Source organism: Thamnophis sirtalis, unplaced genomic scaffold (assembly GCF_051295495.1).
Source record: "Thamnophis sirtalis isolate CommonGarterSnake01/CBP01778 unplaced genomic scaffold, rThaSir2_p1.2 scaffold_5, whole genome shotgun sequence".
Lineage (NCBI taxonomy): Eukaryota > Metazoa > Chordata > Lepidosauria > Squamata > Natricidae > Thamnophis > Thamnophis sirtalis.
In genome coordinates, this window is record NW_028261385.1 from 24,552,798 (window position 1) to 24,579,276 (window position 26,479).

Below are 26,479 nucleotides of genomic sequence, written 5' to 3' on the forward strand. Positions count from 1 at the left end.
TCACTGCTAAAGATTTGGGATTCCATCTCCCAACATTTATTTCCTCTGTCTTCCGTTATGTAATTTTTGTATTATAAAATTTGGTAAGCCATAATGGCTGAGTTCAAACCACACATTAAATGATGTATCCAATTAACTTTGTTAGATTGTGTAATATACTAACCATACAGTCCTTAATATAAGACTTAATAATATAAGAGCCAAGATGCCGCAGTGGTTAGAGTGTAGCAATGTAGGCTACTTCAGCTGACTGCTAGCTGCAGTTCAGCAGTTCAAATCTCACCAGACTCAAGGTTGACACAGCCTTCCAGCATTCCAAGGTGGGTAAAATGAGGACCCAGATTGTTGGAGGCAATATGCTGACTCTGTAAACAGTTTAGAGAGGGCTGTAAAAGCACTATGGAGCAGCATACAAGTCTAGGTGCTATTGCTAATATACTAACCAGTTCACACCATACACTAGATGATATGATGGCGGCTAGTTTGTGGTTGAAGTATGTTGTATAAATACTGTTCCTTGAAGAGGATTTACTATTTTGTACTGTTGGAACTAAAACACATACATACAGGGAGAGATCCATGTGGTCCTCAGTCTTTCAGTTTTTTTTAAAAAAATGTTATCTCCTGAGGATGAAGAGTCTGGAGTCCTGAAAAGCAGGTGCAATGTAGCTGTTTCTGACCTTGATTTTGAAGAGGGCGAACAAGGCTGAATCCAGTTAATATTTCAGCAGGAAACTATCAAGAAATGTACATTGGGCCTTAGGCTAGTCAGGGAGATTACAATTGGAAAAAAAAAAACATCCTGGCAGAAGGCAATGTGAAAACACACACACACAAACGTACACACATGTCAAGAAAATATGGATATATACATGTAGTCATCAGGCCTTAAATGAGACTTCACCAGCAACTCTAAAGATATTACTCATCAGGACAGAAGGAAACAAGGAAGATTTAATATTCTTTCTTAATAAAAATGAAAGCACTAGAAAAGTAAATAAAACGTATCCAACAACAACAAACTGTTTATTTTTATTTTTTGCAAAATATGGTGTTAACTAAATGCTAAACAACCAGAAGATGTAATTTTATACTAACTCATTTAACAGACACAAATTGTACCAAGTTATAACAGTGCAATATTAAACAGCACTATTTACATACATATTTACAACTTATGTCTTTATATAAGTTATTTAACCTACTGCTCAGGAAGTTCAACACATTTGGTGTTAGGAAATAAGATTCTAGGTAATATAAAATAGTGAATAAAATGTTAAAAGTATTCTGGACACAATTTTAGAGAGAAAAAAAACCAGATGATTTAAAGGGAAGACATAATCAGTAGACAAATTTCTTTGTAAACAATTTACTTGTTAAATGTGATGGAAACTAAAAAGAGACACGAGTGCTTTCTTTTTAGTATGCATTTCAAAGACACAAATTATGAACTTCGAACTAAAAAAATAGCTTCTTTAAAATTTCAAAGTGAAAATCAACAGAAATGGCTGAATTCAGACATATTCTATTTTGAAACCTCTAAAACAGCAAGTCCTCAACTTAGGGCCCAATGTTGCTGGTGTAAAAAATTAATTATTCTCTGCAAACATGAGCAAAGGTCAGAATTTCTAGGCTGCTATCTGTGGATCAGGATTTAGAAAGCATCCTAAACCATTTTGGGAGACTTTGCAATGTTCTCCTTTACCTGATGAACCAGATTTTTAAACCAACATTTTAAAGTAATCCTGATTAGCATTAATCATTGTTTTGTCTGACAATAAACAATGGCTAAAGCAGGAAGTATTAATATGAAAGTGGGTAAAGGAATAAACATGACACATTTCTGATCATCTAAAACCATACTTCAGAAGATGACCAATATGACATCTAAAACACAGTAATGTTGAAGACAGATTTGATGAACTGAAACATTAATTGACAATGTAACTGTTTGAAAATTCAATTTTTGTGCCCAGCTCCAAATTGTCCTTGGCTGGTTACAATTTTAATGATTTGTAAAATATTAAGTAAATAATTTGGCAACTTCATGAGCCTAAAAATGTGGGGTGAATGCTACAAGCTATCCAAAGGAAAGAATGTACAAATCCATTCCAAAAGCAAGTCAAAATGCATTACTATTGAAAGGATTTTACTTCAGAAAAGTGTGAATTTTAATACAAATTTAATCTAACTTGAACTTTTAGATTAATGCGACGCGCCAAATAAATTTGTTACAGCAAAAACACTGCTTATTTAACTGTACATAAAATAAACTATAATATTTACATATTATTCAAGATAAAGAATTTCACTTTACAATTGCTTCTTTTTGGCAGATTCTGTTTAACAAGAGGGAAATTGCATACTTGGAAAAACTTAATTTCCTTTGATATGGATTGCAGGATTTTCCATTTGTTTCCTTATTGTCCATTCTATGCTGTTTTATTTTTTTCAAAAAACAAACTTTATGTAAAACTTATTGTTTCCTCTTGCGTTCAGATTCTAAGCAAAATTTTTCAAACGCTTCTTCAATTTCTGGATCCATCTCATCATCTTTTTCGTCATCGTCATCATCATCATCATAGTATCTGCAATAAAATTCAGGTTAAATACACATTTTTCAAAATTCAATTTTTAAAAATATTAATAAAAAATACCAATAATAATGTTATGGATATATATTTGTATAAGTTGAACACTGGCAAGCTCTCATTGCACACCAAGTTTAAATTTCTTAGGTGCAAAGAAGTTCACATTTATAAATGTTAGCATCACTTATGAGCAAGAATGGTCAATATAAATTCCCAAGTACAAAACAAGTATTCTTTCCAACAGGAAACCATCTACATTCCAGCTGCTAAGGTCTCCGCTGCACATTCAAATACAAACAGAGGAATTTATAGGATCCAAAAAACAGATCAGATAAGGAACTGAACAGAAAGACAGAAATAATAATCTTAAAGTAACTTTTTTGCTGTAGGGCCTAAAATATTATGAAAATATTCTTTTAAAAAGCAACAATTAGTAAAAAGAGCTCTGTAGATCTCTTAAGGTAAATACCTTAATGTTACCATTTAGTAGAATATCAGTAAATAAAACTGAAAGAAGCAGTTCGAATTCTAAAGTATTTTCAAAATGATAAATTTTGACAAAAATATTCCTGAAAAGTAGTGACCAATTAGGAATGTTAGCGATCATGCTAAAACGATTCTGTCTGCATCACTAGTTAGACTAAAATAAGAACTTACTGGTCTCCAGCTCCTGTTCCATTTTCTTCATATCCTTGAAACAAATCTTGCCTTTCAAGAAGTTCTTGATATTTTTCTTGGTAATCTATAATATCAACATTTTATGAAGTACCCTATCCAAGCTTATTATTATTACAGATATGTATTTGATAATTTGGGTAAGCTCTTAATAACACAATGATTTTGCTTAAACGTATCATTTTATTCTACTTCATCATGCATATCCTGAGCTTTCTCTTCCCCTGCTTTTCTTCAAATAATGTTTGCACTCAAGCAGCATAGGTCTCACTAAAGAACTCACAATATACTGTACTGTAGCAAGGTTTTCTTACTGCCAACAAAAGTAAACATCTGCAATGCACAATAAAGTGGAAAGACACGTTCTGTGCTTTAAACCATTAGTCAAAAGCAACTAAGTGCTAAACAGTACAATTATAAAAAGTCACACGAAGAAAAAAAGGGCTCCAAGACTGTGGATGTAGGATGCAGGTATGGAATAAAGCATGACTGATAGCAATCATTGATTGATTAACTGTCATCAAGTACTCTTAGCAATTCCATACAAATAGTTCTTGCTTAGTGACCTTTTGGTGGTGCAGTGGTTAGAATGCAGCATTGCAAGCTACCTCTGCTGACTGCTGGCTGCAGTCAGCAGTTTAATTCCCACTGGTTCAAGATTGACTCAACCTTTCATCCTTCCGAGGTCAGTAAAATGAGGACTCAGATTGTTTGGGGGGACTCTGTAAACCGCTCAGAGAGGGCTGTAAAGCACTATGGAGCAGAACATAAGTCTAAGTGCTATTGCCAATCTTCACATTTAAGACCTTTACAGGTCTGTAAAATAAAGGAAAACTGAAGTAAGATTGTAAGAATGGTTGTAATAGCTTTGTTTAACAACCAAGTTGCTAGTTCCAATTGTGGTTCCCAAATGAGGATTACCTATAGATGGATTTTCTCCATAACTATCTGTCACAAAACTTTGTATCTCTAGGTTTATTTATCTTTGTTAATAATTTGTCTACAAATGACAGAAACAGCAATGGATTCAATATGCTGCTGCTGTGACTGCAGACAATGAAACTAGCATGACACTTAGGATTCCATCTGAATGGATAGAAAGCAGTTTCTGGAACTTTTAATAAAGCTCTATCTATTTTTGTCTGCCTTCTTTGAGAGCTATAACATTTAGATTTAATTAACTTCTACTTTAGCTATTATTTGCAGAGCAAATAGAACATACCTGGATCTGCTGCAGTGAAAGGCACACCCTCTGATGTGTAAAATGTTGGTTCATTCTAGAATTAAAATATACTTTGTTTATTTTTGTTTCTATTTTTTAATTTTGTGTGCTTTAACATTTTTATATTTATTTCAGTAAAGCTATCTCAGGGATAATCTACGGAAGAAGAATACCAGTGTACTTTACCATGAAGTAGTTAGGATCGTTTTCTGGAGTTGCTTCCCTGTATGTTGAAGCAATATGTACCCTTCCCCAATTACTTGACCGCAGTTCTACTAATTTTAATAGCATTTGCTTTACATCTCTGTAACAGAAAAGTAGAAAATAAAAATTAGTGTTTACCGTTAGAATACACCCAATTTATTATAGCTTCTCAAAATGTAAATAAAATTTAATGCTAATGCATTGTCAAAGAACAACTTTTGTTATCAGTATTCTCATACATTAAATATAGGTATTAAATGACACATGGCTTTGAAGAATCTACACTGTTTAGGTTGGTTAAACAAGAGTTATTTAAATTTAGCACTTCTGTTGATTTTGTTCTTTCTGCTGCGTTCAAGGATCCATCCAGCCTCTTTCCTTATCACTCTTTAAGTGTACCATCTTCTCTGAAATGTTTGTGTAAGCATTTTCTTAACTCTATCAGTAATGAGAAAAGCAGTTCTGGTCTTTCCCTAATATCTATTACAGGCGATAATTCATACACCAGAAGTAGCCTAATGATCTAGGCGCGGTCTAGGCAAGCAATAGATTGTGCAGACATGTGCTGATGTCCACGACAAATAAGAAAGAAGGGGATATCATGGACACCCTGATCACTGCAAGACTAAAGACAAATGAAGTTTCTTTAAGGGTATAATGCAGGGCTAGTAAAAATCATATCCTGTAGAGAATAACACATAAGGCTTTGCTAGGAAGCACAGGACAGTTCATTTTGGTCTACCTGATTCTTACTCTGCTTAAGCATGGAAATGAAAAAATAAAGAATAAATATGGAATTAGAATGTAGAATTATTTAGGGAATATATGAAACTCTCAGGTTATTATTTGCTTTATTTATTGATCCAGAGGTTACCTAACTTTGTCATTTTGTGGCACCCTTCTGATGCAAAGGGTTCCACCACAAAACCGCGATGTCCTTATCCGCGCCGACATAAGTGCGGAGGCAAATCCGCGGCGTCTGAAGCGCTAAGAAAAAAACGACCCTACCGCCGCGATAACAGCGCGGTGACAGAAGGGCGTTCTACATGCTTCGTTCTTTGCCTCCAAAGGTAGCCCTCCTCCTCCAGCTGACAGCGGCAGCGGGAACGGGGCAAAGCGGGCTGCCCAGCAGCAGCAGCCCGTGGGAAGGGTCCAGCTCAGCCGCAGGGGGCAGCAGGAAGTGGAGGAGGACGTGGCAGCGGCGGCGGCTGAGGCTCTCCCGGGCTGGCGAAGCGGGCTTGCCCGGCGGAGGCAGGCTGCCCTCTTCTTCCTCAACAACATCTCCTTGGACGGGCGGCCTCCACCGCCGGCGCCTCCCCCGGAGGAAGAGGCAGGGCGGGCGGGCGGGCGGCGGCTGAGGCTCTCCCGGGGCTGGCGAAGCAGGTTGCCCGGTGGCAGCGGCCGCCCATCCAAGGAGATGTTGTTGAGGAAGAAGAGGGCGGCCTGCCTCTGCCGGGCAAGCCCGCTTCGCCGGCCCCGGGAGAGCCTCAGCCGCCGCCGCCGCTGCGTCCTCCGCCGTCGGCGGCCCTGCTCGGGCCCCCCGCGGGCTTCCTGCTGTCCCCCGTGGCTGTGCTGGACCTTTCCCGCAGGCTGCTGCTGCTGCTGTCAGCTGGAGGAGGAGGGCTACCTTTGGAGGCAAAGAACGAAGCATGTAGAACGCCCTTCTGTCACCGCGCTGTTGTCCCCGCGGTGATGACGCGCAGTGATGACGTCGCAACTTTAGTGACGCGATTTAATCTCCGCTATTTTGCGTAGCGCGGTTTTGTCGTGCCACGGATGCAAAGATAGGATGCTGCAAAATTACAGAACTACAAAAATTAAAATATCCTACAATGCCATGTGAGCTCACTGCAGTCTTCTATTAGTCTTAAAAATTACACATAATATTATGTCACTATTCAAAGTAACTGCAAGGAGATTTTAAAGACGGCAAAATATACCTATTTCCTAGGATCCTCTAAACATTTTTACTCCGTACATTTATTGAAAGATGTGTTATTTAAAAATGACATATATTTTAACACACACTTCACAGTCCATTTTCCTACAATGATAATTTTTGCAGGAAATGAGCAAGACAGCTACAAACTGAACTGTACTTTTTATTACATTAGAAATTACACAAAATGGTTTTACATTACAAGGTAACTGGGAAACGATTGAATTTTCTTACTACCTGCTGCAATTTGCGTCTAAGACAACATTTTCAATTTTCTGTATTATATTATCCATATAAGTACTTCCTTTTTCTTTCCATGCATCTTCAAGGACAGATCCTGTCAACTGGGGAACAAATAAAAGCAATGACTGAGAACACGTCAGATTAAAATAATTTGAAAAAGCGAGTTGCATTCAGAATTGGATAACAACTATGCTTTCTAACCTTTTTTCGATTACAGTCGATGCTTCTTGCAAAGCTACTTTTATTTATATATTTATAAAATGCATATGGCTGCCCAATTCAAACAAAAAGTTAACAACAAATAACACCCCCCCCCAAATAAAAAAACAAGCAGCTCAATACATTTAAAAAAACCTGAAGCAATAAAATGCAACCAGGTTAAGCTGCACTGCAACTCTACTAATTGATGCTCCACTCATCTGGACTCAAATGCCGGGGAAAAGAGTCAGGTCTTGACAGACATTCCAAAAATGTGAAGGGCCGCCAGTTGTCCGCCAGGTATGAGGGCAATTTGTTTCAACAGTAAGGGGCCCAACTCAGAAAGCACATCGCTAAAGTCCTAAAAGGTGTCGGGAGTGAGAATGGGCCTTACTGGAGCATCTGGGACAACCCTAGAGAAGGCAACCCTGCCTATAACCATGTCCTATGTCATGGAGGGCTTTATAGATGATGTACAGAATCTTGAAGCCTTTTAGAAGCTATTGCAGCTTGTGGAGTAGAGGAGTATTCAGAGCCTATAACTACTGGAGCCACCACATTCTGGACCAAGAGAAACCCTCCAGATCTTCATCAAGGGAAGCCCCATGTACAGTGCATTGTAGAAACTGTTGTATAGTAAAAGGTAGTCCTCGCTGTTACGAATGACAGCTCGGCAGCAGCCAAGCGCGTCTTAGCCAATCAGACGCGCCTGTCAGTTGCCGAGCTGTCAAGCGCGAGTCTGCTGGAATATAAAAGGGCAGACTCTCTCCAACCGCCACCCCGATCTACCAGAGCAGCCGAACAACCCGGTATACTCGGAACTGCTTCGCTGCCTCTTCTCCACAGACTACCCGGTCTACTTCTTGTTACATTCATTTAGCCGCGCACACAGCCCGGTCTACTAGTTACCTCTTCTCCACAGACTACCCGGTCTACTTCTTGTTACATTCATTTAGCCGCGCACACAGCCCGGTCTACTAGAGTTACTTTGTTGCAAGTTACTGTTACTTTCACTCAAGTTACTGCTACATTAAAATTGGTTACAGTGTTACTGAATAAGAGCCTCTGTCTTCATTCTCAAGTTATAATAGTAACCCTAATGGGAGTCAAGGTATGAGCAAGGCCCCCTAGTCCAGCAACTGGCACAGAAGACAAAGTTGTTCAATAGCCTCCCTGGCTGTAGCTGTCGTCACTCTTCTGGCAGGAGTTGTGACCTGAGCAGATGCACACTGAAATCTTGAGCCTAGTTCAAAAGTCAAAAATGTAAACTCTCAAATTCTTAGACAAGGAGGGTCTCAAGACCTACCATCAGCCCTTCAAGGTAGATCAACCTAGGAAAGTAAATACTACTTTTATTGTAAGGTACAGAATCTTACAAGTCTGAATACTTTATGAGAACTATGAAAAACTTTTATTTTTGTGAGAACTAGGGAAAATCCTGTCTCAAACACTTTGTCCAATTACATCTCTGTCCTGGATTCGGGTTTCTTTTGTCTTCTGAGTGTTGTCTTGGTTGTGATTCTCCTGTTCCAAGGTTACTCCTTCCGGTCATTATGCCTACAGCCATTAATATTTGGAAGGGTTGGCTGAAGCCTATTCTTCCACATCCAAATACGGGAACAGAATTTTGGCAGCTTCGCTTGGACAGCCATGGGTAGAGATGTAGCTGGATTATCAACAGCATTTTGAATGCTAGGATATCCTGTAATAGGACAGGTTGTCCATGGACTAAATGTAATGTTCAACCCCCCATTTTGCCAGGAGAGCTGAATATATTTCCACCGGTTAAAGAAACACTTAATCACACTACAGTATTTATACTAATATTAATAAACACCCAAAGAGGCTCTATTAATAATTAACACAATTGTTTTTTAAAAATCTCAGAATAAAAATGTCTTACCTTCAATAGTTTTACTGCACAAATTAAATTGCTGTCCAGAGGATTTGAAAAAAGGGTATTTAATAGCTCATGAAGTCCAGTTTGAAGAATGTCAGCTCGAGTTACTAGTCCTTTACTTCCTTTTACCTATAAATATGTAAAAATAATATTTGCAAAATTAATATTGAAAATTAAAAACTATTCCAAGTTCTTATTACTCAAGTATTTGGTATTTTTCTATATTAATTGAATAGCTGATTATATAATAGAATACTTCACCTCAAGGCGGCTAGCTATTTTCCTCAGTTCAAATTTTTTTAGCTGCCACTGGTAACCCGGCAAAATATTTTATTTATTAAGAATCACTCTCGATAGTGAAATCAGCAGCATGTAAATTTAATAAACAAATACAATTTAACTACCTGTTGGATTTAATTGAATGAGAGAACTCACAATTTTATACCTAAGAAGATATAAAATGCCTACTGTAAGTAGTATGTTGCAATTGAGTCTAGTGAAATAGAAAAGTTTGATTCATGACTGTTGTACTGAAAGGTATCGCTCTAGCAATAAAATGATCACGACAATATGTACAAGCATACTGCCACTTCATTTTTATAACAACATCTCAGGCACTTCTTCTGAATGGTTATATTAGGAAATAATAAAAATCTCCATAAATAAAATTTATTTTTGTAAATATAATGGAAAATATGCTCTCAGCATTTTATTCAATTGTTCATTTAAAATAATAATGTGCAAATTAGTGCAAGAACACCTAGTGGTTTTTTTTTATAAGGATGCAAGCATATGACAATTAAGAACAAAATTAAATAAGAAAGAGTCTAATAAAAATTTAAATTTGTTCAGAGTTTTCTGATTTGCATTGAGTTACAATGCTCTACAGATGAATTCTTCAGCCATTTTCCTTACAAATGTCTGGCCAGAATTATAGATTGAAAGAAGCAATTCAATCTGAAAGAAATTTTTTTTTTACCTCTAGATTTAGATAAAGTTCAGCCAAAAACAGCACAAATGCATGAAATCTTTTCCTTACAGCATCATCCCCTTTGGCAGCTCCATCTCTATTTTCAAATTCTTTTTGACACCTAAAAGATACATTTTTGTACTTATTGGTAAAATTCATAAAATGTGATTTAAAAACTGACGCATATATGATGTTAAAGGGTGACAGGAAAAAGATTTAACATTTATACAATAAAGTATCTTTGGTTGCAAAGTAACAAAACATTAAAATAGATTATGCAGCTTGATTATATACTTTATTGTTGCTTGGGCTGTCATTTCTGAACTCCGTTTATTCCTGATGATGTGGTCAAAGTTTAAGAATCATCGTAACTATCATCCAACACCATGAGTGTCAATAGTCTGCTTTAACATGACCAAAAAGGGACTCCAAGGAGAAGTAACACATTTAGGGGATGATTCTATTCTCAAAGTCTTCCACTTCCTACATAACACAGTAAAAAAAAAAGGCACTATGTAGGATAAAGTTGTGAAAAAGTATTTCAACGGAGTCCCTGAATAATACTAAAATATATAAACAATGATGGCTCCATGTAAAACTTCAATCTGATGTATTTAGAGGCAATAGCATTTCACCTCAGAATATCTGTTATGGCTTTCACTCAGGAACAAATCTGGACGTGGGTTTTCAATATTAGGTAAAGAATCGTTCCTTTTCTCCCTCTCCCAGGTAGCTTATTCTGCTCTCTGTGGCTGATCTTTCATCAGAGGTTTTCCCCAGACCTATCAGTAACTTCTCCAAAGAAAGAACAGGAAGCTGGTGGTTGCAGAAAACAGTATTGTAGTAGTTTTTCTCACTTATCCAAAATAAAACCTGGCATTCATGACTTTCAACAAACTGCTAGAAACTGTTCTGACCGAGGCTTCCCAAGATCATGAAGCAAACACCTTGTCCCAACAAAAAAACCTTTTAATTTACTGCGAATTCTGCTCATTCACATCCAGCAAAGTCTTTCAAGGGAGGATCTACAGTCACAGACCTTATCTGGCGTGGAGAGCTGGCAGGCTGCTATCTCCAAAACTTGGCAAGGAGTCTCGGGGAGTCATGAACCAATTAAGTGAACTAATTGTCTCCTGCAAACGCCACAACAGAAACCTGTTTATCCTCCCAAATGTTGATTTAGGATGATGTTTGACCCCTTTTAGTTTGGGCTTTTTAAAAATTCTGTCTCCTTTTTCTTACAATACTTGTTTTAATGTTTTATCTGTAAACTGCCTAGAATTGTTATGGAGTTAAGCAGCCTCAAAACTGAAAATAAACCAATGTTTATAGACAAACTCAGGCTTTATTTTCTTGATTTGATGATGTCCTCAAAGGCAACATTCTTGACCTCAGGGGTGAACAAAGGAGCTTCACCTAGTTTATCTGCAAGATGAGTCAGAGTATCTGTTTATTCTGAAAGAAGTAAACAGTCTGAATATCATCTTACTTTCATTAATATTCATTTATAAAGTTTGTTTACCTTTGAGAATATAAAAGCAAACAGCACAACATCATTGACATTCAAAGTCTCAGTCTCCTATGTTTTGCTTGTTCTTCCACACTTTCACTCAAAATTCAGGTCTGTGGCAAGCAAACCTCCTCATTGCTTACAATAATTGAAACAAATAATGTCAGATATCACAAAAGCTAAAGATTTTTCCCTCTGAAATTTGCAGATGTTTTGATTCTTTTTTAGTTAAGATATTTTATTCACTTTGATATTTCAAATAATATTTTTGAAAGAAGCAAGTTGTTCATTTTTAACAAAACAAGAAATGATTTTAAAAGTTGAAACAATAGTTCTGAGCAATGCAAATCTAGCACACTGTATTACCATTCAATTTTTTTCTAGCTTTTTAAATAAGCTTGGAAACTGATTCTGCTGCTTTAAAGTATTTTATTAATAATGAACATCTTAAAGCAGAAACATTTTTCTTCATGCTTGATTGGAAGTCTGGAAAAAATGGACTGCTTTAATTAATAGTTGAAAGGGGTTGCGTTAGCAAGTTCTTTGAATCGTTTTTAAAGTATGCAGAGCTCTAATGCAGGATACGCACAGAATCAAGATTGACAGTCTTTTTTCTGTCAATGGCAGCTTCTTTCAATATAACAAGATCTGCAAACTTCCATTTCAACCTCATACAAGTATCTTACGAATTAAAGCTAGTAACAATGCATAGAGAATTAATTTTGGAATAAAAATTGTTCTGAAAAGTTCCTGGGAAATATTGAATCAGAGGGGTTTTTTTTGTTAAAATTCACACACATATACACATACACACTTGTACTGACCTGGAAAGGAGTAATTTTCTAAAGTTGTCATTTTGTGGATTAATTGTGAGGTGATGAGAGAGATAATTGCATAGCCGTGCCCCGATATAGGAAAAATTGGGGACAGATGTAGCCTTTCAAAATAATCAGAAAAACAACCAGAATTAGACATTTTCAAAAGTTCTGTGGTGGTTCTATATTTTCTACTTATTTCAAATATAGGTAATATTCTGAATAGTGTTTCAGGTGGCAAACCTCTTTGGATTTTTGCTAAAACTTGACATCACAATAAAAACTGGATAGTCATTAATAGAACATTAAGGTTGTATTTGACTTCAGAATTGAATTTTAAGGATGGGACTTGAAAGGGTTTCTCAAAGATTTAGGAGTTCTTACTCTCTCATAAAGAGACTGGAAAGAAAAGATTGCTTAGAAGTTAGGCAATCCTTCCTTTAAACACACATGAATTCTCCCAAATTATTAGTTCACTTCTTTAAGAGAACCAGTTAGGTATAATGATTAAAGCTCCAGGGTAGAAATCAGGAAACCATGGGTTCTAGATCTGCTTTAGACACAAAGACAAATGACTTAAGCCAGTCACCCTCTCTCAGGCTTAGGAAGCCCCTTCTGAAATCTTGAAGGGACTTGTCCAGGAAGTAGCAAAGAGTCAAATCAACTCAAAGGCATATGAACATTACTAGCATCACCTAATCTTTTATTTAATAACAATTGTGAAGACACATTATACAACATGTACATCAATCTGTTGAATTATGAATTCCTGAACCATTTCATTTTTTTACGAATACACAGCTTCCTTTCCCTGAATGTCAATTTTTTTAAAAATTGAGAAACAAAATTGCCCTTGCTAGTTTCACTTTCCCTTAACAGATAACAATTAAAGTCCTTGCTAAAACAAAACAGAAACCAAATGCACTTAACATAACATACCACAGAATATTTACAAACAAATGCTGCTTTGTAATCAAATGCTGAGTTCCCTAGTGGATTCATGTTCTCAATTCATATCCTTTGTCCTCATTTTCAAAATATACAGACGGCCTTAACTTTGGTAATTAACTGTTCTTTTTCTACAATTACTATCTTTGACAGTATTATTTTGCTACATTTATGCAGGAGATGTTTTCCAAGATGGAAAAACCAATTCCTTAAATTATGAACATATATAAGATAAATATATGTCTACAAATAGTCCTTGACTTATGACTACTCACTTAACAAGTACTTGAAATTCTAATGGATCTACCTAGAGGATACTTACAAACTGAATTCAGAATTTCAACATTTTCCCTCATGGACACATGCCTAAACTTTGGGCACTTGGCTACTAGGCTGCATTTATGGCCATCTTCAGCATTCCATGCATGACCGGGGATTATGACAGTTTTGCTGAAAATTAGCATGTCCTGTTTGTGGCAAAACCTTTGCTCATAGCAAACCTTTGATTTATTCAATGGCCACTACAAAAAAGGTCATATAATTGGTTTGACCAAACCATTTTATCACGGTCATGAGTTATGACTGTGATTGGCAGGCTCCATTACAGTCATAATCTGAGGACTACCTTTATAGTAAAAGGATAGAGAGAATGTTTAGAATACTATTTTAAAATTTATCCATAAAAAAACAATCTATTTCTGGTTTGATTAGATAAACAATGAGACAATATTAACAAACATCAGGGTTTATTATTATTATAAGGTACACCAAATCAAGAAACCAAGACTGACTGTCCTAATAGCTGCTATTTATTATGAAAGCATTGTAGAAAACCAACCTATTGCTCTTTTATATCTAGTTTTCATAAATTTATATTGAATTAGCTATATACTCCTACCTAACTCTCCTCACAGAAACAAGGTTCAAAGGGGGCATTTAAGCTATTGAGTACAACCTCTGCTTAGGTCAAGAATCCAAATTAAAGCGTCCTTGACAGATGGCTGTCTAAATTCTGTCTGATCATATCCAGAGAAAGCAGCTTAGGTCTCCCTAGATAATCTGCTCTGGTCAAATTATTTCCTACCATTCAGTCAGAACCTGTTTTATTTTAACAGAAGACTATTACTCCATAGATAACAGATCCAATAGAAGAGAATATATGTAGTTCAGGGTTGAACTGTGGAATCTCTGAGCATGGCTGATTGCTTGCAGATGTTTCATTGCATTACTAGATAATGTAAACCACTTAGAGAGAGGTATAAAGCACAGTAAAGCAGTATATAAGTCTAAGTGCTATTGCTATTGCTAATATCATGATCTCCTATCATGATCCTAATATTAGCTAGCTGATGATAAAACATATGCAAGCAAACGAAGAGCACCTAGGTCTCCAGAGAACAGATTTTTGCTGCCTTCTGTATAACACATCTTGATAATTTTCACTATTTTTATTTGCTCAGTCTCAGTTTGCTCACATTTTTCTTAGGAGTCTAGAGCCCAGAATAGGACATTCTACTGAAAATGAGACAGTGAAATGATTATTTTGTCTGACTGGAAATTATATTACTGTTGGTGCTTCTTTTTTCTCAGCAAAGTACTTTAGATCTTTATTGAATTCAATTTGTTTACAGCCCATTTCCCTACATTATAAGATTGCCTTGGACACTGGCAATAATTTTCTCTGGAATTTGGCACATTCACAAGAAACATAGAACCTGATTTGAATGAGTAAAATTCTGTTACTGCAATCATAGCATTCTAAATGGGATGAAGCTTCTAGCAGCCTAAAGATTCCAATGATATATTTATTAAATTTATTGCGATCTATCTCACTGTTGAAGTGATTCTGGGAGGTTTATAAACTGTTAAAAACTGATATAAAACCATTAAGATTAAATAGAAATTAAAAATCAAGAGGTTAGATGACACAGGAAAGAACAGGGGTGGATCTTTTACCAATCCTTTCAGTCATTCCCAGCAGACTGCACCAGCGCTATTAGGACCCAGATCAGCTTGCAAAGCCAGGTTTTAAGGCTCTTCCAGAAGGCCAGGAGGGTGGGTCTTGACTTCACCTCTGGTGGGGGAATATTTCAGAGGGCAGTGCCCACAAAAGGATGTTCTCCTGGACCCTGAGAGCCAAAATTCTTTGATATACAGGATCTAAAATAGGCTTCTTTTGCTGGAGTAGGACAGGTCAATCCCATTGGGGTGAGATGGCTCCTCAGATACCTTGGACATAAAGGGCTTTGCAGGCATTAACCAACACCTTGAACTGGAGCTGCAATAGTGCAGCTCACTCAGTGCTACATGTGCTACCGAGGGGCATCTAGAACTGTTTGTGCTGCTGTGTTCTGCACCAGTGATAAATTTCCAAATACTCTTAAATGTAGAGTGAGTTGCGGTCAACCAAGTGAGAGATGACAGGGCATGAGTTACTGCACACAGAGCCTCATAATACTGGAAAAAGATATAATGCTGGATTCAGTCCTGGGTTTCTTTCTCCTGCCCTTTCATAAAGAAGTGGCCTTTCCCTCTTCTTAACTCTAAGTTTAATCCTGGCATTGCTCTATCAATATGATCTTGTATTTTGTTTCCACCTAAGCTTTAGCTTTTGTAGTTTTTATACCATTCAAATATTTGAAAATAAAACCCTTTCTCTCTTTATCTGAGTCATCAGGGAATATATTTAATGACCAAACTATATGGAAGTTCATTTGAAAAATACTCCCTCAAAACAATTATTAACATTCTTTGTAAACCTTTCAAGTCACCAAAGGACCCAACTAATATCCCATCCCATCTTCAACTTGTTTGCCAATAAGAATATCACGGGATATTTTGTCAAATGCTTAGCTGAAGTCCTGATGCATTAAAGTCCATCCCTTTTCCACCATGTACTAAGAAGTTATTACCCCCCCCCCCCAACACACAAAAGGATTGCCTAGCACATTGCTGCATTATTTTCAAGACACTAACATACTGGTTTAATATTTGAATTAGAATCTTCCGAAATATTGATACCCCCCCTTTTGAAAACAGAAATTTCATGGCTTTCCAGTCATCTGACACTTTACATGCTTACCAGAATTTCTCAGACACTAATGAGAGGTTTAGACAGATCATCATCCAGGTATTTTATGACACTAAGATGCAATACACATGGGCTAAAAATCTGAACATAATTCAGAACCAGTAGGTATCCCTTAATTCAAATTGAAATGTGCCCCCTTTACTGATTCTTTACAATTGCCTAATGGAATCCATATCCTTTTTTTCAAAAACAAGACAAAATAAATGATGAATTTTGCTACTCTTTTGTCATTTCCATTGAGGGGATGATAAATTGTTTTCTTCTCTATTTATTTTGAATATATTAATAGAAGCTCTTTTTATTATTGTTAGCATCCTTCACTTAATTCAGATAATTTTTGTACTTTAGCCTCCTGGACAACATCGCTACAAGATTGGACTATCTCTGTGCACTCTTGATGGTCCATTCCTTCTATCTACATATCCTTGTGATTTTCAGATTCTGTAAAAAGCATTCTGAGCACTTTAATGTCTTCAACTATCTTTCTTATTTTTGTTGTTGGAACTATTTGCAATTTAATTTTAATAACTCAAATTGTAGTAGGATTTCTCAGTCATCTTAAGTTCTATTTTCACATTACCTTCTCCATAATAAATGTTATTATTATTTCCCTATTATAATCTGTTTTCTTGACATCCTAAATATAAATGTGAGAGCCTTCAGCTTTAATTTCCTTTAAAATCAATAATTTGCAAGATAGATGCCAGTTTCCATGCATGTTTCTATTACTTCTGCTTTATATACGAAAACTTTCCTTTGGTGAGATTCTAATAAAAAAACAGCTGATTTGCTGCTTTTTTTCCCCTAAAAATAAAGCCTAGAAGTTTACTATACGCTCTTTCCATTTATTTTCTTGAACAAAAAAATTTGGTAAACATTTCTCTGTTATGCTAGATTGCACGGTTCTTTCATATCAGGTGTTAAAGCAGATAAAGCACACAGTTAATTTGCTATTAATCAATATTCAAAAGGAATGCTTCCCTCTATTCTTTTTATATTGCATAGGAAACCTTTTTTTATCTCAAAATCTCCAATTGGTCTAAGCTTTTAATGATTTGAGGTAAAGATTTTATAGCATTACACGTTTACTTATTTTAAAGATTTATATGACTACCCAATTTGCAAAAAATGGACTCTCAGAGGCATACATCAACATCAAAAATCACAATAACCATTAAAAGGTTACATAGTTGTCATACACCTGTTACATCTGCAAGATGAAGCCCATTCTGCCCCTAATGCCTGAGAAAAAACCTCGGGGGGGGGGGGGGAGGAGAGAAGGAATCACTATGCAGGTGAAAGCAGAGAAGGTCTACCTCCTAAATCCTGTGAGATGACAATGTTTCAAGGAAGGGACCTGGAGCACATGCACTCTGCTGAGGCATGTTTGGACAGGCAGAAAGAGGCTCCTCAAATAACTTGGTCCTGGGCCATGTACTCCCTTGCTTTATTTACACAAATTTCTAATGCCATAGCTACCCAACACATTACCTGTTGATATATGAGTTCAACAAGTTCTTGTAAAGCTTCGTATGTAGTCACACAGCCATTTAGAATTTCTGCAAAATGTGCTATTTCAGTTTCAAAACAGGCTGGTTGCTCTGCAAGATGATTCAGAAAATCCTGCACATATTCTGTTGAAGTTGGATATCCAGCATAGTCATCTTCTAAAGAAGATCCCTAAAAATAATAATCAATATGAATTGGTTTGCTATCATTAATTTATACTTAAAATGTCTCTATATGTTCAGTTTACTATTCAAGGAATAGTAAGGGAATAACATTTATTATTTTTTTAAACATCTTCATTTTTAAATCTACATCAAAAGGAAGATTTTGGAATGAAATAGATGCATTCACAATAGAGTGAATGTATTTCCTATTTTTAAAAAAAATAAACTTATACATTTCTTTATTTAGGTGGAAGAGGTGGAGATAAATTCTTAATACTTACAGTGTGATTTTGGGTGTATCCTGATGGGTAAAATTCAGGAGCATTTACTGACAACTTTGACATTACCACTGGAGCCACAACCACATGAGGTTTAGTTACTGCTGAGCCTGGATTATTTTTTTCTGGTAACGATGAAGGTCTTGCTGGCTCTGAAAAAATATACAAAGCCTAATTAAATAGCTTTCATATGCTGCGCTATATGTCAGTTTAAAACTACCATTATCTATTCTGGCAGCAGACAAATACAATCTGCCATTATAAATTACGAGCTCAGAAAATAATTAGGAGGTATGTAATAAAAGATTATATAAATAAACCAGTAAAATATATTAAGAACATTTATTGAACAGGTGAACCTTCACATATGACAGGATGTTTGCCTTCCCCCTTTACATACCCTCAAAATCCACCATAGAGCTATTTTAAGGAACCTAAAACTAATGGAAACTGCTTCTGTAAACAGATAGTGAGATGGATTTCACTCACTATTTTTCTGTTTAACTATGGATATGTCATCCTTAGTGATAAATTCCTTCACAGATACTTTACAATATTAGACTCAATTATCAGTAAAAAGCAATTAAAAATCAAGAATTGTTGCCTGCCCTAGGCAATATCTGAACCACTAGGAAGTCAGTAGGCAGAAAGTTTTCTGGAACAAGAGATGGGTTAATAATAATACATCTAAAAGAAGCAAGAATGCTCTGTGACACTGGAACTACTGCTAAAAAAGTGGTTATCTAGTACCCTCTTAACTGATCTTATCTAATGAAGTTATATATGCATGTGACACCAGAGTTTACTTGGCATTCCTACTTCTCTACTCTTTATTGTGTTGGCAGCCTTTTCCTAGCATATTTGTTTAATTTACTGATTCTGTGTCTCTAAAATCTGAGGGTGAGGAAACAATCTTTAATTTTTTATAGATAACTTTGAACATTTATAAAATGCTCAACTATGTGGGAATTGATCGTCACCATCTTCTTTTTTCTATGAAGTGCCACACTGCGATGATACTCTGAATGATGTCGGTTCTAATACTTAAGTGGAAGTAGTGGCAGTGGAATCTGTATACACATATTTTTTTAACTTAAGCTGCATTACTTGATAATATTTTCTGCTTAAAAAAGTTCTACTAACTCTGCACAAAACGTGACCAATCAGGTGTATTAAAGAAGATCATGACAGAGTAGGGAAGATCTGTTGAAAAAGGAGGTGGTGGTGGCTGCCTTCACTGCCCAGGCCCAGGCAGCTGCTTGATGCTGCTTGAGGGTGAGGTCCGCCTTCCTGTCCTCCAACTTCAGAGCCTCCTCTGGTTCCCCTGGCAGAGTAGGGGGGGGGGGCGGTATGTAGTACCAATACTGGAGCATCAGTGGAGGGCTGAGATAGCACCCCAGCCATGTCCTTGTCCACATTGAAGAAAGTCTTGTCTGTGGAAGTGGGCATGGGCCCTGCTGTGGGTGCAGCCCATTGGCGCTTGACCGACTCAAAAAAAGCCTTGGGAGTTGGCAACGTGTCGGTCTCAATGGCCTGCTCATCAAAGATGGTTTCTGCAGAAAACCGCTGGTGCTGAGGTGGTGCTTCTGCTGCTCTGTTTCCGACCTTGGCGGCTGCTTTGGTCTTGAACAGGAGTAACTTATACAATGAAGGGTAGAACAACCCAGTGAAGGCCGGCTTAAGAGGGGGTGCGCCTTCATCTTCGGATAGTTTATCCTCCCTAACTTCCCTCTCCCCGCAATCCAGGTCACTGTCCTCTTGTGATGAGGCTGAGGAACTAGAACTGTCTTCCCCCTGGGTTTCCAGGCCCTCTGGTATCCTGGGAGAGATGCCACTTGAGGTTGCATTTGTGGCTGCTGAAATGCCGCTGTCATGCATTGCTAGAAGGCCCACATCACCAGGTCCTGAAAATTGGGGAGCCCTGTGGGGGGTTGCTGACTAGAACACATGCCCATCTGTGTGTGGGGACAACCCAGAGGTGGCAGCCCCGTGGGCTGGGCTGAACCCCGGGAACCCGTATGTGTGGGGGGGATTGCCACCCCTGAGGAAGACCCCAAAGACCTGATGTGTCAATAGGGATCCTTGCTTGCAATGTGGGTGCCTCCCCTGTAGCCCCACCTATTGTAGGGACTCCAGGGGCCTTCCCCTTCTGTCCCAGGCCTCGGATGGACTTAAGGCCACTTACCTTTTTGTAGAGTTGCTCCAGCTTCTTGTCCCTTCGCCTCTCATACTTAGAGGGTTTGGAAGGCTTCTAACCACCCTCTGCCTCCAGCTCTGCCCTGGGGGAAAGGTGCTTTTTCTTGTCTCTAGCCTTTGTCCCCCCCCCCTCCTTTCTGGGCAGCCTCTGGGGTGGTCACTAACCTTGGTTGATCCTCTGCCCCTCTGGTGAGGCTGCTGACTATTGCTGCAGGTACTTGAGTCCTGCCAGTCTCCTCGTTGCTGCTGGGTGCCGCCATCTTGGAACACGTGGCTCCTCCCGGCTTCAAAATGGCGCCCGTGCCAGGAGAACAAAGGGTGCCTCTTTTAAATCTCCTGTTCTGGCGGCTTGTGTTCCAAAGAGCTGCCGTGCACCTCTGCCGCTGGTTTTTCTTTCTTCTGCGTCTTTCTGGTGCTGCAAGAGGCTGGGCTCTGCCTGTGGACTCCCTCCAATGAAGTGGGCCATGTGGACAATGGCGCAGGCGCTCTGTGGCGTTTGGGAAGCCGCGGTTCGCTGCTCAACCCAGCGGGGAGCAGCGGAGCACACCGGTGCCCGGCAGAGTTCCTGCGGCAAGGCTTACCTTCTGGGCGGGAATTGAGCGCCGCCCTCGCTTGCCGGTGGCCCGATTCGCGCCCCATGGCACTTGAGGAAGCCACGGCCCACTATTCGACCCTGTGGGAAGCGGAGGAGCGCTCCGGCGCCGCTGGCGCCTACGCAGCAGAGCTTGCCTTTGGAAGGCTTGTGCCCTTTGTTTTCTGTTTGCCTAGCAGATTTCCTGTTCTGAGTGATACTTGTCTCAGATGCCTGGGCAGCGTGCCGCCCCCAAGGGGGCTTTTGGCAGAGCTTTCTTCCACTCAGGGAGCTGTCTAGTTCGCTTGCAGCTGCTGCTCTAGAGAGTGAATATCCTTTTTCTTCCTTTAAAATTCTTCAAAATTATTGGAGATCCAGGATGGCAAACCGCCCAGTTGAGGGACTGAGTCGATAACTGGGCAGTGCCTAGTGGACCAGGGGCGTGTACCAAGAGCTTATATGATTCAGTCCAATCAACGAGAGGATAAGTCAAGCCATCCTGGATACTCCTCCCCTCACTATGGAGAACAACAGGAAATTTTGTGCTTACAAAAATACCCGATTTGGTTGTGATCAAAAGTGTTTGTGAACAGAGGTTCTAATGTACAAATAAAGTAAGAAGTGGTTCCTGATAGGATAAAAATGGCCAATAGCAATGGAAACGGTTGATAAGAGCCGAGGTGGCGCAGTGGTTAAATGCAGCACTGCAGGCTACTTCAGCTGACTGCAGTTTGGCTGTTCAAATCTCACCGGCTCAAGGTTGACTCAGCCTTCCATCCTTCCGAGGTGGGTGAAATGAGGACCCAGACTGTGGGGGCAATATGCTGACTCTGTAAACCGCTTAGAGAGGGCCGAAAGCCCTATGAAGCAGTATATAAGTCTAACTGCTAACTGCTATTGCTATAATTTTTCTAGGTAATTCTGTTCAAAGACAGCTGTCTGCAAGAATACATGCGATGGGGCTGTAAGAATCTCGCATGCAACCATTTTCTAGATGCATGCCAGTTATGCCCATTTTTGGACCTTCTCAGAGTTACCCACAACCTGATCACCTCCCACCTGACTTATTATAATGCAATCTACATCGGGATGCCTTTGGAGTGTGTGTCCGGAAGTTTTGGTTGGCTTAGAATGGAGTAGTCTGCAATTTTGCCTTGGGGACCATGAATGGACATGGAGCCGATCAAGGGGTTGGTTTATGTTGCTGCTGCTATGTGGATGGGAGTATGGGTTTTTATGTTTGGATTTTTAATGTTGGAAGCAGCCTAGGGTCACCTAAATAAATACATTTGATTATAAATAAGGTTTTTTTTTGCATTTTTAGAATTCAGTATTAGAATTTGTGGTAATTTAAATGTAAATTACTATCAATCAGAGGAAAAGTTGTATCAATCTTATATTCCAAGATTTTTCTAAATATTCCTAAGAGAAAATGTTTGTTTGCAATTTTCAAATCAATGGAGTAGAATAAACCTAGTGACCTGAACATCTATAGCAGATTTCAACCTTAAGAAAATTATTGAGTCAGTGTGAAATCTGTAAGTCTCATAGAAAAATACCATTTTTAAATACCAAGTAATAACTGACCTTATATTATCATCATTAATTCTGTTCACACACTGTTTAAAGTACTTAAAGTACATAAAGTACAGTGTCACTTCAAAACTGCAATATAAAATTATAGTGCATAATGATTTATGTCTGTATAGTACAGCAAGCTAATGCAGCTCTTTTCCAACAGCATCCCAAAGACAGAACTGAGGAATTATTGGATAGGTAGACTATCTGGCTGATTACCTGAATCAAAAAATCTTGTCCTTCTTATCTCCTCCAGAATGCTGATTGAGAATTCTGGAGCTGTAATGGCAATCAAAGGGCACTAATGTAGGAAGGCTGTTTACACTGCTGTACAATTTTTTAAAGGCAGTAATACCCAAGGGACTTCTCTGCCCTAAAGACTTCAACCTGTGTACATCTGATGTGGAGCCAGAAAACAAAAGTTGTGTTAGTTACTAACTGGCTTGAGTGGAGAATAGCATCGTGCATTTCTGCCAGCAACAGTGTGTGTGGATCATTCTTACACTAGAGTACTGATGATATTACCAAGCAACAATGAAAATGTTAATATGCACTGCCCTCCTTATTACAACCAGTCCAGGTTGTAATATAAGGTATAATCACAGGATGGAAGAGGTAACATTTTAAAACTAAAATGTTACCTCTTCCATCCCAGTACAGATCCTTATACTGTCTGGCTTTAAATATTATTTAAAATATACAGAGATCTTTCAATGTTGGAAGAAAGGAAGCCAAACATTGAGCATCCTTCCAATACCCAAAAAGATATGACTATCAAAATGAGAGGTAAAGAGTACAGATAGGATGGATCAAGAGCAATACTGTATTTTATTTATTTATTAGATTTGTGTGCCACCCATTAAAACATTAAAATGATAAAACAAATAATAATAATAAGCAAAGGTTGTATAGATACTATTTTCTGAAAAAAAATAGCAATCAATTTGTTTTAACAGTATTTTAAAAAGCACATATCATGATTATTTTAATAGTGCCATAAATATTTATGGTATTTGACAGAATTGAATAAACTATCCTTCCCCAAGGAATAGATTTTTCCCCACAGCAGGAATTTATTGAAAACACACATTTTTCTCTTTTTTTCCACACATTTATAGCTTGATAATATCCTTGTAAAGGATAAAAATGGGGAAGACCTAGAGATGGGAACGCCTGGGAAAAAAACAGAAAAATTTGGGAAAAAACACGGTTTCCCCCATTTTTTCCATTAGTCTAGAGTCTGAACTGTTGAGAGCTACGAAAGTTGGTTTGGAACATTTTCAAGTAAGTGAAAGTCAAATTTATTTAGAAATAAGCTAACGATTTTAATAGAATCTGCTTCTCAAGCAGAGTGCAACATGTAAACATGGTTTACACAGGTTTTAGATTACTATTTATTCTTAGTGTCCTATTGTGCATTGTAAATTGCTTTAAACATAATTTCAATTTATGTTTTTTACATGCCTAGAACAGAACTACTTGAATATCTTAATTTTTTATTAGGATTGATTAAATATAGTTGTATTAAGTTTAATTCATCCCTAAAAACTTGAGTATTCAGAATTAAGGTTTTTTTTTTGTATTTTTATTCACGTTTAGGATTTCACAGAGCCAACAATATACAAATTTGGAACTGAATTCTACTGATTGAGCAAAACAATGTCCAATTGGCATAAAATTTAGCACCAGGAAGGCAAAAATAAAAAAAAATGAATTATTTATTTATAATAAATCTCTTATTAAAAGAGTACTGTCTTCATATTCATATTCCCAAGAGATACAGGTATGAATGGATTCATGCATTGAAAGGTCAAATTATACATACCTCACTATGTAATACCAGAAGTTACACAAATATAGATCAATGACACATTGTTACAACCTTAAATATCTATTCCAGGGCATTTTAAAGGGCAATCACAGGAAGCAGTATATTCAAGGAATAGGACTGCCAAATGCAGCTGAAGCTAGTCACCCCCGGAAATATTTTTTCTACAACATGCATATTCTCACACTACTCATGAGTCCAAATAGCCTTTCGTAAGTTAATAATTCGATTTCTTGAAACCTTCGAAGTAATGGAAGGATGATTAAAGACCTGGAGACTAAAACATTTGAAGAACGGTTGCAGAAACTGGGTATGACTAGAGTCATAACTTTGTTGCTTGTATCCTTACCATTTATATTGACATTGTTTCTTGATTGCTTATTTGTGCCCTATGACTATCATTAAGTGTTGTACCTTATGATTCTTGACAAATGTATATTTTCATGTCTTTTTATGTACACTGAGAGCATATACACCAAAGACAAATTCCTTCTGTGTCCAACCACACTTGGCCAACAAAGAATTATATTCTATTTCTATTCTAAAAAAAAAATCAGATTTCCACGAGCAGAGATGTTTCACAAAGAGGAGTAATCACTACAACTTATAATTGTTTAATTCAGAAGTCCCATTAAATCCACTAGCATTTAAACAAAAGCTAACCGCTATCTAGATTTGCCCCCCTAACATTTGCAAATAAACACCCAAAGCTTACGTTTGGATCTCATCTAACGAAAAAGGCCACATTTCACTTAAATTGCACACCGAAACACAACCCCCCCCCAAAAAAAACTTAAATGCCAGTAGGACTACAGCAAAAGCCGGGGGTTAAATTAGGGACGCTGCGTGTTTATTTGGAAAAAAAAACCCTCAGTATATTTGCCACAAAAACTGCAGAGCTCCCAAACGACTTGGAAACCCAGGAACGTGGCGAGCAAGTTAACAGGGGGCGTTGGGAGACATTTGGTAGCGGGGTGGGAAGAAGGCGAGAATCCATGCAACCTCCGCCCCCCCTCATGGTGCATTAAGGAGGGGACGAGGTTAGAGAGGAGTGTGGGACGGCCTTTTTCCTCACCAGGCTCGCCTCCTCCTGTAAAGAGAGGGAGAGGCAAAGCGGGGAACGGTCCCCAGCGGCCCAGCCTGGAGGCCAGAGCCCCCCACCATTTCCTCCACCCAAAGGGGAGCGAAGGGGACCCTTTGCAGGGGGCGACGGAGTGCAGTACCTGAGGCGGCGTTGGTGCCCGGAGGCGCCGTCTTGGGCGGCCGGAGAGGCTCCTGAGGACGCGCGAAGCCCTGCTTCAGGAGCTGCTCGGGAGTCCCGAAAGTGCCTCCGCCGCCGCCGCCGCTCCCCAAGCGAGCCCCGCTTTCTGGGGCTAATGGGGCACCACCCCCTCGGCCTCGACCAGCGCCGGGAGCCCGGTCGAAGCCGTTGTCGGACATATCCGCTCTCCGCAGCCGTTGCTTCTTCTTCTTCCGAGTGGGGAGGAGGGGGGGGCAGCAGCAGGGTCCGGGCCGCCGGCCGCCCTCGCCCCGCCGCTCTTCGTCCTCCCCACTCCGCTTCTGGTCGCAGGGCACGCCGACAAACGAGAAGCAGAGCGCCTCTAAGCCATCCCTCCGCTTTTGCCCACAGCACCTCCCAGCGCCCCGGAGGTCTCTGCCAAGATGTCGCCAGAACAATCCAGGATTAGCGACCCGGCAACTATATTACTGTACAGCAAGAGGTCCCTAAACTTGGCAACTTTAAGACTTCAACTCCCAGAATTCTCCAGCCAGCATAGCTATTCTGGCAGCATAGCTATTCCTAGCATAGAGAATTCTGGGAGTTGAAGTCCACGAGTCTTAAAGCTGCCTCTGCTTTACAGTACTGTACACACAAGCGAATTTCCTCCAGGCAAGCGGCTGAGCTCGCAGCGCCCTCTGTTGGTACAGCGGGAAGAGCTTCTTCCGGTCGCGAGGCTGCCGCTGGGCAAGCCAATGTTTTCTGAATGCGCTATAGGGGCCGGTCCCGGAAGGAGGCTTAGACGCTCTTTGTCAAGACTAAGCCAAAAC

At 38.7% G+C, this 26,479-nt stretch overlaps 1 protein-coding gene across 1 annotated transcript; it reads right to left on the reverse strand.

Moving 5' to 3' along the window:
- Positions 1–1,009: 1,009 nt before the first annotated feature.
- Positions 1,010–26,008, reverse strand: PAIP1 (poly(A) binding protein interacting protein 1). Its single transcript, XM_087715471.1, has 11 exons — positions 25,654–26,008; positions 18,261–18,409; positions 17,798–17,986; positions 12,277–12,389; positions 9,952–10,063; positions 8,976–9,101; positions 6,869–6,975; positions 4,675–4,792; positions 4,489–4,543; positions 3,249–3,333; positions 1,010–2,588 (listed from the first exon to the last, which is right to left on the reverse strand). The coding sequence occupies exons 1-11, from the start codon at positions 25,868–25,870 to the stop codon at positions 2,477–2,479; spliced, it is 1,383 nt and encodes a 460-aa protein (XP_087571597.1). The 5' UTR covers positions 25,871–26,008; the 3' UTR covers positions 1,010–2,476.
- Between the last annotated feature and the right edge of the window lie 471 nt (positions 26,009–26,479).

Coding starts and splice junctions, on each gene's coding strand:
- PAIP1 (XM_087715471.1), bottom strand. CDS start 25,870: ATGTCCGACAACGGCTTCGACCGGGCTCCCGGCGCTGGTCGAGGCCGA. Junction 17,987..18,260: donor GATACACCCAAAATCACACT/GTAAGTATTAAG, acceptor TATTATTTTTAG/GGATCTTCTTTAGAAGATGA. Junction 4,544..4,674: donor ACGATCCTAACTACTTCATG/GTAAAGTACACT, acceptor TTTTAATTCTAG/AATGAACCAACATTTTACAC.